At 33.3% G+C, this 15,426-nt stretch overlaps 1 protein-coding gene across 1 annotated transcript; it reads left to right on the forward strand.

Moving 5' to 3' along the window:
- Positions 1-2,070: 2,070 nt before the first annotated feature.
- LOC133329079 (ETS domain-containing transcription factor ets-5) lies at positions 2,071-13,250 on the forward strand. Its single transcript, XM_061537581.1, has 3 exons — positions 2,071-2,248; positions 11,276-11,513; positions 12,698-13,250. Exons 1-3 carry the CDS (start codon positions 2,071-2,073, stop codon positions 13,248-13,250), a joined length of 969 nt encoding a protein of 322 aa, XP_061393565.1.
- Positions 13,251-15,426: the final 2,176 nt, after the last annotated feature.

A 15,426-nucleotide genomic window follows, 5' to 3' on the forward strand; every position in this document is an offset into this window, starting at 1 on the left:
ACGTACATATGTGAATTCCAAGGATGCGCATGCCAGTCCTCTCAATTGACCGCAGAGTCAGTGAGTCCTTAATGTTTATACCCTTGAGGACTATTAATGCCCAAGTGGTAACTATTCGGAGATTTCAATCGAAACTGCTATAAAAGCACAATCGACAATTTAACTCCTTCAACGCATACACTAACATCTGTGTTCAAGTTTTTTCGGTTATCGAAAATGTTACAGTTTTACACAGGTTAGGAACATTGCACATTTTGTTGCGGGTGGGCAACGTTGGTGCCCAAATGGTTAACATAATTTATTAAATTTGTATGTGTGTTTGAGCCAATATGAAGGAAGCTTGCGGAATACGGATATCTTAGAACTTATACCCAAATCTTCTATTTCAGTAATATGTCATTTGAAATATTCTTGGCAACAACGGAACACCTTAACCTTTCCAATTTCCAGTGTATAACCGTTTTTTCACTCAAGATCCGGATGACCTCTTCAATGGGTTTTCAAAATTTCTTCATGATTTATTATTAGGTATTTATTTGGGTTTTGTTCAAAACTTTGCACAATGTTATTAGTAAACGTGATTTTATGATTTCTACACACTATATTTATGGATGTTGAGTATATATTTACTTTTATGAAAATTATCCAATTTGACTCATACCAGAAAATTTAAGTTTTTTTTTTGTGAAGAAAACTGTTCCAATTCAATTTTTACACCCAGCCTAGATGCAGAAATGTCTGACAAATGCGTATCTGGCTGGATAGTGTGCACAATAACTCCCGAAAGGTGTTATCGATTTAATCCAAACTTTGCACTTCATAATATTTCTTTCATGTTCGAAGATAGATGGTCAACATTTTGCTGGAAAAATTAATTATATCTGCATAACTTGTTGTCATTATATGAGTTAAATTGACTCACAACCGTAAAAATAGGCACACCACATTCAATAAATAACAATTTTTAGACCAACATGTTTTACAATTAAAAAAAAAAAAACCCTACGCGTGTTTGCTCTTTTCCAGAAAGTGCATAATTGTACTCATGATATGTTTACCAAAGGCACCACACACTATACATCTTGCCGCACAGCCAGAGATTTTTTCTTCAAAATCTTAAAATTAATTTTAATACTTCAATAGATTTTTAATAAATGACTATTTTTAAATAAAATTTAAGTTTGGCACGAAGCTAGGAGATTGTAAAACAAGATACGAAAGTAACATTATTTAAAGAAATTCACGGAGAAAACGGTTGTTTTCTAGCAGTGGTGTTGCCGTTTTTGGTGTTCTCTTAAAAGGACGGCGGCGCCAAATGAGTTAATGTATGTGTGACAAAGACACAATGCATGAGAAAAATCATTTTCAAAACTGTCAGCAAATAAATAATTTTGTTTCTAATAATAATAAGATTGAAATGAAATAAAAACGGAACTGAGTTTACGAGTCAAAATTGATTTTTTGTTTCACCACAAAAAAAATCTGCTTTTAGAATTTCAATTGAGCCATTGCACAAATTACAAATATTTAAGAAAAAAGTCCCTTACCGACACTTCACCGGTGTGTTTGAATTGTATGTAATAGTTACAGATGTTGTCTGTATTTTTGCTTAATTCACGAGTAAACAATGAAGATCATATTGTGGCAATAATAACCTCAACTCCCATAATATAATATTACCCTTTTTAAACATTCGCCACGTGGACAATAGATTGTAATGTGAACTGCGTTCAATTGGTTTAGTTGGGATTTCAGTAAGTGCATGCGCAAGTGTCACTTCAATGGGAACTGGCTGTGTGTGTGAATGTCTACTGGATGTTGTGCCTTTGACTCGGTGGCCTCCCATTTGTTCATTCCTTGCCTCTCACCGTTGGGATGTTTGCACTCCTGTTGTTCCAGTTCCACGTTGCAAGCAGAGTTTGTTAGTACGGCGATGACAGTTGCCGGAGAAGTCTTTAAAACAACGGACGTAAATCGCTCGCAAGTGCACAGTCGAATATTTATATCATTATTTTCGGTGTTGAAACAAATATATATTTTGTAATATAAACTGTGAACTGTGTTATCACAATGAGCGTGAGTGTTGATGTTGGCGTTATGTGGCGTCTTTCTGAGGATATAAACCGCCGATATGCAGTTCGTATGCAGCCACCGCCACCCCCGCACCATCACCATCCGCATTATCAAGTGCACACACCACATCATCACCATCATCATACCGCAACCATGCGTTCGGTGCTCTTTAATGGTCCGTAATTGGGATAGTTAATAAGTATAAAAAATCAAATGTATAGGTCTGAACAATCGGACACAACTGTTCATTTATATTTCTTCAGATGCCTGTTATTCTTAAATTGAAATGTAAATCCTATATCTGATAAACCGTCGGACTGCATTAAATCCGAATGGAACGCAAATTCTTGCAGTCGAATTGTTGCCCATACACAACGCCAACAAAATTAAGCGAATTTACAGAAAAAAACTGACAATCGCAAATGCATCAACAAAAATCTGTATTAATGTTTGATAATGTAATCAGGTACAGTTGTTTGCCGCGTATTAGCCATACATGTTTCTAATGTACGTTCCCACAACAAATGAAGAACTAAGCTTTTTCCATGCCGACATTAATTTTCTAAACTTTGAACAACATCTTCGGCATTTGCAGGTTGGCTTTCAATTAATTGATATGCAATTTCATAGCGTATGTATCAGGCATGTCACAGAAACGAATTCCGATCGAAAGTGGAATAATTTCCGCACTTAGCTCCTTCAGAAAACGGAATGAAACTAGTTTTTATTTTATAGGTTGATTTAAATTTTTTCAGAAATGTATTGTGTAAAAAATGTATTGTTTTTATTTATAAATACACATTTAAATACATATTTGTTGTTTTTTGTTTCATTAAAAATGTTGCATTTTAAGTTAGCAATAGCACTGTGCTACAAAACAAAAAAATTATTCAGAAAATTACTTTTGGTTTTACCTTTGGTTTTTCTGGGTCACTTCGACAATTAGTTTTATAACGGTAAATGTAGAGAAAAACGGGGTCTCATATATTTTCAATTTGAAACGCGAATAACTTATTTACATTCTAACGGATTTATATTATTATGGATGACTTATACACATTTTTGTATTAATTCTAATCTCTAAAGGAACTATGGGTATATCTCTAATAAATAGTTGTTTTTTATAAAAACAACAAACTGGGATTCAGCCTGACTATTTTGCAAAAACAAAATTTGAAGTAATATGAAAAATAAATTCCATAAAATTGTATGTATTTCGATTGACATATTTCCAATAAATTAAACAAAATATATTTTCTAAAGCTGAACATTGCTCTCAAGATTTAACCATGGTTGTTAAAACTTATATTTATAAGTTTTAGTGACAGGGAACTTCAAAATATTTATAAATTTCAAGCGAAGATATTATCATTTAAATTTTGAAAGCTGAATACTGTCAAAGGGAAATTTATTAAAAACTAGAAACATATGACTGCATGAGACTGCCTTGTATAATTATGTCATGATATCAATAAATAATTCTTAAAAAATATTTGAAATAAAAACTCAAAAGATGGGTCTTGACCTAAAGAAACGATTCGATTTCAAAAGGTCTTATCGGACCATCTCGCTGAGGGAAAAAAGACAATGTCAATAAATAGCAACGACAATAGCAAGGACAATTAGTTTCAATAAAATCAGCAATAAGCCGTAACCAATGGCACTGAATCTCAACGCTTAAAGAGATCAAGACGAATGCATTCCTCACAAGGCGTCAACATTTGACAAATTTGCAAATCTCGTATAAAGCTAGCGGAATATCAGATTTCATTTCAACTTCCAAAACACAATGTTTCAAATATTTAATTTTAATATGAAGTTAATGGTGTATCGTCTAGAAGGGTCAAGATGTTGAAAATGTTTAAATTCCATACTACTACAGTTTTTGATAATTTCTTCAAGTAAGCCTTACTCTTTTTATTGTACCATGGTTGTAAGTATATTATATCTCTGCTTCTAGTGGATTGAAGGAAATACACCTGTGCTCTGACTGGTGGCTTTATTCAAAGTTGTTATTAAAATTCGGATACTATTGCGGTTTTTAATTTTCTAACGTTACATGGCAATATAAATTTATTCATTTGCGAAATTATTGGGGTAATCGGATTTAAAAAAAATCTAAATAGAACTATGGAAAAAATCGGAAAACCTGTAAAATGTCTCCAAATATTTCATAATCGCATTGAAAATCTATATTTTGTTTATTTCAGCAAACGTTTCGATTTCAGCAAACGAAGAAACAAAAATAAATTCTGTCATAATTAAATTCGTTCAACTCTAAAAATTCGTACGTCGACGTATTTCGGCTACATTTGGTCTGTTCCCCTTACTTTTTTAATAGTAAATATAGTAAAAGGGAAACATTTCAAAATCGCACTCAAAGTACAAAATAATTTCAAAATTTTCGGGAAGGCAAAAATTGTAAAATTAGTAGATTTTTTTAGGTTATGGAACGGAACTATTGTAATATATGCGTTTTACTTTTGTAGTGAATAACATCGGACGTTAGTTGTATTTTAGGTAGTGCTCAAAAGTGTAAAACGTACATGTTCAAAGTTTTATAAACATTGCAAATTATTTTAATTTTTTTATGAGCATTTCGGGGAAAAGATAAACCAAAGACGAAGAATTTTTTCTTTAATGGTTCTTATACACGTGAAGTTACGACAAAAGTACAAATTTATCATTTTTTTCTTCTTGTTCTTAGCATAAATACTAATTAAAGACTACAAATATGGATACAGCAGAAATAACTGCAAAATTAAAAATGTCGCGTGGGTTAAGTACATCAATAATGCTCGATATTTCGCTCTATTGTGGAGTTTATCTCAAATATAATGAAACCCCATCTTTTGTGGATTTTATCTCAAAGGCATAGTCCCTTATAATGAAACCCCCTAAGTAATGTTAGTAATGGGCACGTATACTTTGCCACTGAAGACCTTATTTCATGGCATAACTATACAAGGTAGTCCCATGCAGTCATATGTTTCCAATTTGTTCATAAATTTGCCATTGACAGCATTTAGCTTTCAAAATTTAAATTAAAACATCTTCCACAAAATGTACGCATATCATGTGTTCAGTGGCAAAAATTGCTAAATCATATTTATAAATATTCTGAAGTTCCCTGCCTCTAAAACTTGTAAATATAAGATGTAACAACCATGTCTAAATCTTGAGAGAAATGTTCAGCTTTAGAAAATATATTTGGTTTAATTTATTGAAAACATGCCAATCGACATACATACAGTTTTATGGAACTTATTTTTCATATTATTTCAAATTGATTGATGAGTTCCAAATTAAAAAGAGTTGCCATTTTAAAATTCTCAAATGAGTCTACCTTCTGTAATTTTGACATGCTTTATTTATAGGCCATGCCGTTAATCAATTTTCCAAAGACCGGCATTTTAACGACGTTGTAATAAACGATTTCGACATGACATTTCATAATAAACAGTAAACATGGTACCAAGGTATATTAAGAAGGTAACCGTATCAAACCAGCTGATGGTAACATTATATGTCATAAGAATTTGTTGTTGTTTTTGATTTTTTTTAAACCCATTTGTAAACAAAAATTTAAAAAAATTGAAAATCTATACTAATAAAAGAGTAAAGTGATTGACTGACTGACTGACTGATTTAACGATTCATCAACGCCCAGACGAAACGGCTGAAGCTAGAATCTTGAAATTTTGGGTGAGGGTCACTCTTGGCCCAAATGTGACAGATAAGGCTGGGTTTTTGGAAATTCGTACTAGAACGATACGAAAAGTACTAAAAAGTACTAGATATGATATTATTTGTATTTGGCGAACCAGTAGAGCTAGAACTCTGAAATTTGGATTGAGGGTCACTGATGGAGTGTAGGATAGATGTACCAAAGGGTTTTTGGAAATTCGAACTACAACTATCCGAAATGTACGAAAATGTACTAAATTTGGTACAATTCTGTAGCATGAGAACGGATAGAGCTAAAAACTTGAAATTTGGAATGCGAATTAGGGTTGGGAAGTAGGGTCGATATAAGGAGATGGTTTTGAAACCGTGTACTCATGTGTACGAAAAGTACTATATGGTACTATATTTGGTACAAATTTGATTTGGAGGTACAAATGGAGCTAGAATCCTGAAAATTGAAAGTAACATTACCGTCGGAGTATAGGATTGTGATATGTACGTAGTTTTGGAAATTTGTTACTTATGTGTACGAAAAGTACTAAATCGTACTATAATTGGTACAATTTGGATTTGGGTGAACCGATAGAGCTGAAACAATGAAATTTGGAGTTAGGATCATTTTAGGCGTGTAGGATTGGGGTCAGGACTCAGTTTAAGACATTATTACTTATGGGTACTAAATGGTACTAAATTTGGTGCAATTTGAATTTTAGGTGAACCAATTGAGCTAGAATCATGAAATTTGGAGTCAGGACCATAGTTGAGGTTTAAGATTGAGATATGTAGGGAGTTTTAAAAATTTGTACTAATGTGTACTAAATTTGGTACAATTTTAATTGTGGGTGAACCGATGGAATTGGAATCCTGAAACTTGGATTTAGGATCACTGTGTGGGTGTTGGTTTGAGTTAAGTAGGAAGTTGTGGAAATTCGTACCATTGTGTACTAAATTTGGTACAATTTGAATTGTGGGTGAACCGATAGAGTTGGAATCCTGAAATTTAGATTTTAGAGCACTGTGGGGGTGTTGGTTTGGGTTAAGTTGGAAGTTTTTGAAATTCGTACTAAATGGTACTAAATTTGGTACAATTTGAATTTTAGATGAACCAATTGAGCTAGAATAATGAAATTTGGAGTCAGGATCATAGTTGAGGTTTAAGATTGAGATATGTAGGGAGCTTTAAAAATCTGTACTAATGTGTACTAAATTTGGTACAATTTAAATAGTGGGTGAACCGATAGATTTGGAATCCTGAAACTTGGATTTAGGATCAGTGTAGAGGGTAGGATTGGGGTATGCAAGAAGTTTGGGAATTAGTACTACTGTGTACTAAATTTGGTACAATTTGAATTGTGAGTGAACTGATAGAGTTTGAATCCTAAAACATGGATTTAGCATCACTGTGGGGGTGTAGGACCGGGGTATGTAGGAAGTGTTGAAATTTTGTATTACTTTGTACTAAATTTTGTACAGTTTGAATTGTGGGCGAACCGATAGAATTGGTATCTTGAAACTTGGATTTAGGATCATTGTGGGGTGTAGGATTGGGGTATGTAGGAAGTTTTAAAAATTCGTACAAATGTGTACTAAATTTTGTTCAATTTAAATTTGTGGTGCACCAATACAGCTGGAATCCTGAAATTTGGAGTTAGGGTTACCGTTTGGGTTACAGTTTCAAAATACACTGCGTATCATAACTATAGACGCACCCTTCATTCAATTGGTATGTTAGTTGACAAATAAAATGGACCCATTAAGTTATTGTTCACAATAAAACGATCAAAAACACATATTATTCAACAAAAATAATTAATTTATTCTTTATGGTTTCGCCGAATTCTGCCCTTTCAAAATTGCTGGTGTTGCATAACTATAGACGCACTTTTGCAAAATTAGAAAAAATTATTTTTTAAAACTTAAATAAAATAAAATAACTATTATAAATAATGGGTGGGGCCTCCCTTATTTTGAATAAGTTCAAAAATTTTATCCATCACACTGTTGATCAAAATTATTCGCAAGTCTTCATCGATTGACCGCCATTCATCGATAATCACTTCTTGGAAATAAAATAATGTTTGGTATTGGCTGTTTTCTGCATAGACACGACGAGTCAAGATTCCACACATGTTCTCGATCGGATTCTGGTCGGAAATTTTAATAATTTTCGATTTTAACCATACTTGAGTATGGCCACTTTTATGAACTGGTGCGTTGTCCTGCTAAAAAACGAGTCCTTGATTGTTGCTGCTTTCCCAAAATGGCAATAATTTGTCTTCCAAGACTTGAATGTACTCCATTGAATTCATCCGACAACATGGAAATGAAACTGTGTATTAAATGGCACTAAATGGCACCGATAGAATCCTGAAATTTGAAATTAAGATTGGGTTATGTGGGAAGTGTTGGAAATTGTTATGTTAATGTAGGAAGTTATGACAATTTATATTTTTATGTTTACTAACTGGAACTTAATTTGGATTTGGGTGAAGCTATATGTGAAATTTGGAAATTTAACTAAATGACACCAAATTTTGTATAGTGCTTGATTTATTTTGCGGTCAGAATTTGTGTGTAGGGTACTAAACGGTTTTAAAAGTGTTAATATTGGTTGGTATTGGATTTTAAATACTTCCCACATTCGCTGACGAAGTAGCGGGTATATGCTAGTAAAGAATAAAAAAGTATAAAAAGGCATAGCGGTAGGCTATGGAGATGGTATTTCATTAAGAAGACCATGGAATCAAATACAAGACCTTGGGATCGAAAAGAAGATTTGGTTCGATAGGTCCTTTTTGTCCTCTTTATACATTGTTTTCAAAATTTTCATGTGAGGGCATGACAAAACTACGTAAAGAATAGCTTAAATCTTGTTATCTCTCACTGCATCCGATGTCACCAACATTATCACATTTAAGCGCACTTTTGATGTATCTTTCTATCAAAAATCAGATATTTACACAACTTATTTTAAATATTTTCAATTTTCAAAAAGTAAACAAATATTTTTTTCCAAAATGCTTAATTCTGATTGGTTGAATTTAATTCGCTTCGAGTTTTTTATGTCACGGCGAAATTAGTATTATTCACCTGGTAAACAATTTTGACATATCATGTTCCCAATTCGCCGATGCGGCTACCTTGTATATCTACCTTGCATGGTACAATTATAAAAAGTAAATGTAAACAAATATTTTTTTCAAAATGCTTAATTCTGATTGGTTGAATTTAATTTGCTTCGAGTTTTTTATGTCACGGCGAAATTAGTATTATTCGCCTGGTAAACAATTTTGACATATCATGTTCCCAATTCGCCGATGCGGCTACCTTGTATATCTACCTTGCATGGTACAATTATAAAAAGTAAAAGTAAACAAATATTTTTTTTTTCAAAATGCTTAATTCTGATTGGTTGAATTTAATTCGCTTCGAGTTTTTTATGTCACGGCGAAATTAGTATTATTCGCCTGGTAAACAATTTTGACATATCATGTTCCCAATTCGCCGATGCGGCTACCTTGTATATCTACCTTGCATTGTACAATTATAAAAGGTAACAGCAAATCCCAGCTGATTTGATTCCAACGTAATACTAGTGTCAATATGAATTTGACAAATTATGTTTTTAAAAATCACCCAACAGGAAAATTGCGAACGCATACAGTTTGAAATTGTTCTTTATTAAATTTACTCAATCTGCCTGCTGGGAAAGTTTGAGGAAGCAAATCTTTTTTCATGGAATAACTCGCAATTCCCTGCATTTTCATATGTGTTACACATATAATTGGCAATGGCTCAATTAAAGGAAAGATGTGGAAGCGATAGATATATAAATTTGATAGATTTTCATTCATGTTTTTCAAATTTTATTTTGAGGATTCGAAAATATTTCATTTTCAAAATTTATATAATTTGTTTGTTTACATTTCATTTTCAAAATTTATATAATTTGTTTGTTTGTTTACATTTCATTTTCAAAATTTATATAATTTGTTTGTTTGTTTACATTTTTCTGTCAAATAACGTTGACACTAGTATAACTTACAACAACAAATTTCCATGTGGTTGTTGTATCGATTGTTGTACAACAACACTTGCTGTTACCTTCTATTATTATATGACAGAAAATTTAAGTTCCGTTCCAGAATCTAAAAGAATCTACTAATTTTTTAAGGGAACACAAACAAAATGACGTTCTATTTGTAAACTTTTTACTCGAAACTTTTGTACGAGTAAAAATGGTAAACAGGAATGCCAACTTCTGATTAGCTGTTATATTGATTTTGAAGTATTCCCGAACTTTTTAAATTATTTTTTACTCTGAGAGCGATTTTGAAATATTTCTCTTTTACTAGCTATTTTATTAAAAAAAGTACTAGAACAGACCATTAATATCATGGCTATATTTTTGCTGGAATTTCATATTGGTTGACTGGTATATGTATCTGTTCTTCAAACTAAAGTTAAGCTTAAACTGCATTTGTTTTAGAACATTTGGTTCAACATCCTCTATGAGGATTTATTTGACATATGGGGTAAGTGCACCAATAGTCGGATAAAGATTTTCACATTTTAAACGTTTCACGATCCCGAGAGCATTTTTTTTCACTATATTGTATTTAGGTTCATGTTTCCAAATTTTGTTTAATCCTCGATTCAATAAAAATTTGTCTAATTAACTTGTATGTATAAAAAATAATTTTATTTATTAAAATATTCCAAATATAAAAACAATTATAAAACATCCAATTATCGGCATGGGTAAATAAGGCATTTCAAAGGTTAAAAGAATTTAAGATTAAAACCATGTCTTCCATTATATAAAGCCACTCAAAAGTAATCGTCATTTAGTGTACTACTTTAACATTTTTCCAATTTTGAGCCAAAATGATAGAAAAGGTGCTTATTATTCACTCATATGCCGACTATAGGAAAACCTTAAAAACATTTTGTTCCAATAGATAAAAATATCATAATTACAAATATTTTTTAATGATTTTAAATTCTAAAGTATTCTCCTTTATGTTCTTTACAATTACGAAGAAGATCCTTGTGAAAAATATATAATATTAATGTAGTTACAAGTCTTTTGAAATCCACATGCCCACTAATTTTTTTCTTAAGAAATATGAATTATCGCTAGTGTGACAAACCTAAGTGACCAAATACCAAATTTTGACTGAGTAAATATACTTAGCTCGATTAAATTTTAGACAGAGATAGGTTGCAGTGTTATTGAAGATTATTCAAGGTATTTTTCATATTTAGTTATAGGATTTTTAGTTATTTGAAGTTATATAAAACAGATGCCGACTATTGGTTCATGCCGGAATCAGGTGCGTTTACCCTATATTATGGAATTGACAATTTATATCTACTGGCGTTAATAAATCCGATACAATGTAAAAAAACTTTAAATAATTGAGAGTTTCAATTCAATGAAATCGAATGTACATCCACATTCGAATGAATTTTTAATATTTGTCTTTGTTTCTTGTATTCCTTGTGTGCGTAGATCCATATCAGCTTTTAAATGCGGCTTCACACCGATTGGTTGTTCAAGGTTCGGGGCAGATACAACTGTGGCAGTTCTTGCTGGAGCTGCTTGGCGATTCGTCAAAAAGCAACTACATAGCATGGGAGGGAACGAATGGAGAATTCAAGTTGGTCGACCCCGACATGGTGGCGAAGCTCTGGGGAGAGCGAAAGGCAAAACCGAATATGAACTACGACAAACTCAGCAGAGCTTTACGGTAAGTAAACATATGTACGAGTGTATCTGTGTTCGAACACAAGAGCGACCACATACACCAACTGAATAGTGCGCAAGGCATGTTCACAGCTAAAACCATACATATGAACAAACGTCTCTATGTTTACTGGATATGGGTATTTCCGCGAAAAGGTCAACCAAAACCGTAAAGTTGTTGTTTTTAATTGTACATCGATAATTCAACTTACGACAGCTTAAATACTAATGTAATGACTATAAATATTTATACAACTGCACAGTAAGCTGCGGTGGAAAACATATTGCATGAGTGACCCACAAAAATACTTCACAAAGAAACACTTGCACAATCAAAGTGCAATTATAATACATTTTATTATAAAAAGTATATTTAATTTACTAAAAAAATAATGGTAAATACCGAAAAAATTATGTTTGATTAACATTTAAAACATTTTAAATTTTATTCTGGCGCAGAAATGCCGATATGTTTTCTGGAGTTGTTTTAAAGCGTCTCATCAATGAAGCCAAACGATCGAAAACGGAACTTATCATAACACAGCTAACCAAATAGCCAAACTAAACACTTGGCAAAGATGTTTTAACTGATAACTTCAATGAATCCTAAACATGAGTTTTGTGTGATATTTTGGACACTTTTCGCAGGTCTGATGAATCTCTGTCTTGTGTCGACTGGAACATTTTTTACTCACTTTAAATTAAAAGGGTGATAGTTTGTGGGGGAGGTACCAGAACTGATAGATTTACACAGCCGATAGCTGCACTAAATGTAATTGGTCTTTTCTCATTCTTCAAGAATCTACTACTTTTTACTACCATAACAAATTTTCCGTTATGATATCGAAGAAAATAGCAAAATCTAGTAGATTCTTGCAGTACGAGAACAGACTACACACGATGTTACAAAGTCCAAATTAATGGATTAAATCGGATACTCAGTTCGCTTCAGAAGTACCAGAAGGAGTGGACCGATTGATCGCATCTTCGGACTTGGTTATTACAAATACTGACCCTTTATGGGGAGGAAATATAAGTAGTGACCTATAACTCCCGGATAGTCCGTTCGCATAATATAAAATTAATCTTCTGTGCCGAATGTGCCCCAATCTTCCTTACTGGAAAACTTGCATTTTTAAATTTAATAGCAACCATATAATGCGTGAAACGTTTTTCATGTACTTTCAGATACTACTATGATAAAAATATTATGACAAAAGTCCATGGCAAACGATACGCGTACAAATTCGATTTTCATGGCCTGATGATAGCATGCCAAACTCAGGCACAGGGCTGTGATGCTTCCGCGACCATTGGTATGCTCAGCCCTTACAAAGTTCCTCACCACCAGCATAGTCATCATCATCCGTATCATCCGTCGCCTCAGCAATCTACCATACATCCGTCCACATCGGACACACACCACAACATACATGCTTCCACATCAAATTCCAATGCTGACCAAACGACATCTCCCACATCCGGATCTAATATGGGATTTCCTTCGCCGGCAATGGAAGTCATAACACCTCATGCTGCGAGTAATACTCTAACGGGACTCGTCCACTCAACCCGGACTTCGGCGGAGAGTGTGACCACCGAAGACGTGTCATCGACAACCAACGATTCGTCCACACCATCCGTGCTCCCGTCATCGTCGTTAAATTCTCGAAACCCTTACTGGACTTATTGCAGCTCTAGCCTCGAGTCCCGGTCGTCGCAAACGGATGCATTTAATTAGCTGGAGGACAGTATGAATGCTCTTCCGGCAATTCAACTCCACATCAAGAGCACATAATGTCTGCATTGTCCTTAACATCACCACCCGTCGAGTAGACACAGCACAAAGGTCGATCCTCGTTTCATTGGCGCTTAATATTATGTGTGATACGATGTAACCCATTAAACCGGTATTAAGAAGACACACGTGAAGGACTGCCGCATCCACAGTTCATTTTATGTACATACATCGCATAAAAGCTCATTTATTGTTAGTAATATGTGTACACGTATAGACAAATTGTAGTATGTAATTAGTTTGGTCAACTACAAGCATTTTAAATGTTACGCAGGTACTTATTTCACCCCTATAAAAGATGTGTCCGATGGGAACACTCGGACTTTCAGATTGAATAAACTGTATGTATCTTCCTAAGGAAATCGTTGTTTTATTTGAGATCGCATGATAGGATGAGAATAACACCAACATTAATTTTCATTTGTTATTTTATTTCATACAAAGAAATGCAAAAAAAATCACGATTTGTATTTATGTCGGTTTTGCAGCAAATGAACGATACTATTTTAAAATGCGTTTAATTCACGCAGGTCGGTGCAAATATTAAACGGTACACCAAAAACTGCAATGAGTAACTTGTATATGGTGATATATAGTCCGCCTCCTTTTGTAATAAGGCTGGGAAAACGTTACCTAGTCTAGCTGTTTTGAATGGCGAAAAGCTCTTTAATTCATCGCGCACCATTTTCCCATCCCTTAAATCTAAAGATAACTTCTTTCAACTATCTTACTTCTCTACAAGAGCTAAAACACACCTTTAAGGATCTAAATACACACCTTTATGGATAAAAGAGGGATAGGGATACAAGAGATAAAAACACACCTTTAGGGATAGGAACCAAACGCGTTAAAAAATACCATAATGTTAAAAAGTTTTGGAAACACATCGGAACCAACACTCTCAGACTTGACGACACATAAAGCAAGGGTAACATTATCTTTAACAACACAAGAGTTTGGAAATAAGTGAGCCTCAACAACATGGCCAGTAAGATCCACTAGACCTTAAATGGGGGCTATTCCAAAAAATATATGGGTTAATACCCATACATTATTGCATTCATTGTTACACAGGATTGCAATAAATTGAAATTTATCACAACCAATCCACAACCTACCTTTTAACTTACTGGTCCACATTACCCGCATATACTGGTCCACATTACCCGCCAAGTTGTTTTTATTCGCAGTTATGATTTTTTTTAAATATAACGCAGTAACATTTTTATAGTCAAACATATATAATGTTTGACCTGGAGTATATTTAGACGACAAATCTACTATGTCGTGAAAACAATTTGTTTTCAGTTTTTATCGTTGGTACGCCCAGAATACCAAAAAAAGAAAATGGTGGTCCACATTACCCGAAGCTACACTAATGTATTTCGTTAACGCAGTGGGTTAAAATTGTCAATTCCCTGCAAGCATTTGGAAGTGAGTTTCTCAATCCCTTGGTTAATGAGTCACTTCCGCGTCACTTCTTTCCCGAGTAAAGGCGACAGTTTGTATATTTACAATAACAAAGCTATTGTTGTCTACCTTCTATCGACTTGGAGTTACTTCTAAGTGTCGTTTTGGAGGATAAAAGAAGACAGCTTAAATTTTACAATAACAATTTGCACAGTTTCAAAATGTTATCTTATTTGTTTGGGAAAACAGAGGAGAAAACATATAAATAACTCAGTTAAGGTAAGATTTTCAATGTGATTGGCAATCGACAAAGAAAAAGTGAATTAAAATTTATTATTAATTAAAAATAATAATAATATATAAGTTTTTAGATTATTATCTAAAAATTAATAAAAGAAGTTTAAAAAATCATTTTTATATTTGTGAATATATTAAAGTTATTATTAAAAAAAAAATGTGAATATCCATTTAGACTGGCTAAACAAATCGCTTTCGCAAGAAGTAAGTAATGCTAAAGTGAAAAAGAAGTGACGCCTAGGCGATAGAAACAGTTGCGGAATACAATCGCTTTCTTATCGCGGAAGTCACCTCATTCGGGAAGAAATGAACCACTCCCGCGTCACTTCTACGAAGTCACTTCCGCGTGTCTTCCAAAAAGTTATCCAGACGTTACTTCTTTGAAAGAATGGTTAAAGAAAATGTTCTTCCA

The sequence above is a fragment of the Musca vetustissima genome, unplaced genomic scaffold (genome assembly GCF_032173495.1).
Source record: "Musca vetustissima isolate MV318-11 ecotype Yass unplaced genomic scaffold, APGP_CSIRO_Mvet_v1 utg146207, whole genome shotgun sequence".
In the NCBI taxonomy this organism is placed as follows: Eukaryota; Metazoa; Arthropoda; class Insecta; order Diptera; family Muscidae; genus Musca; species Musca vetustissima.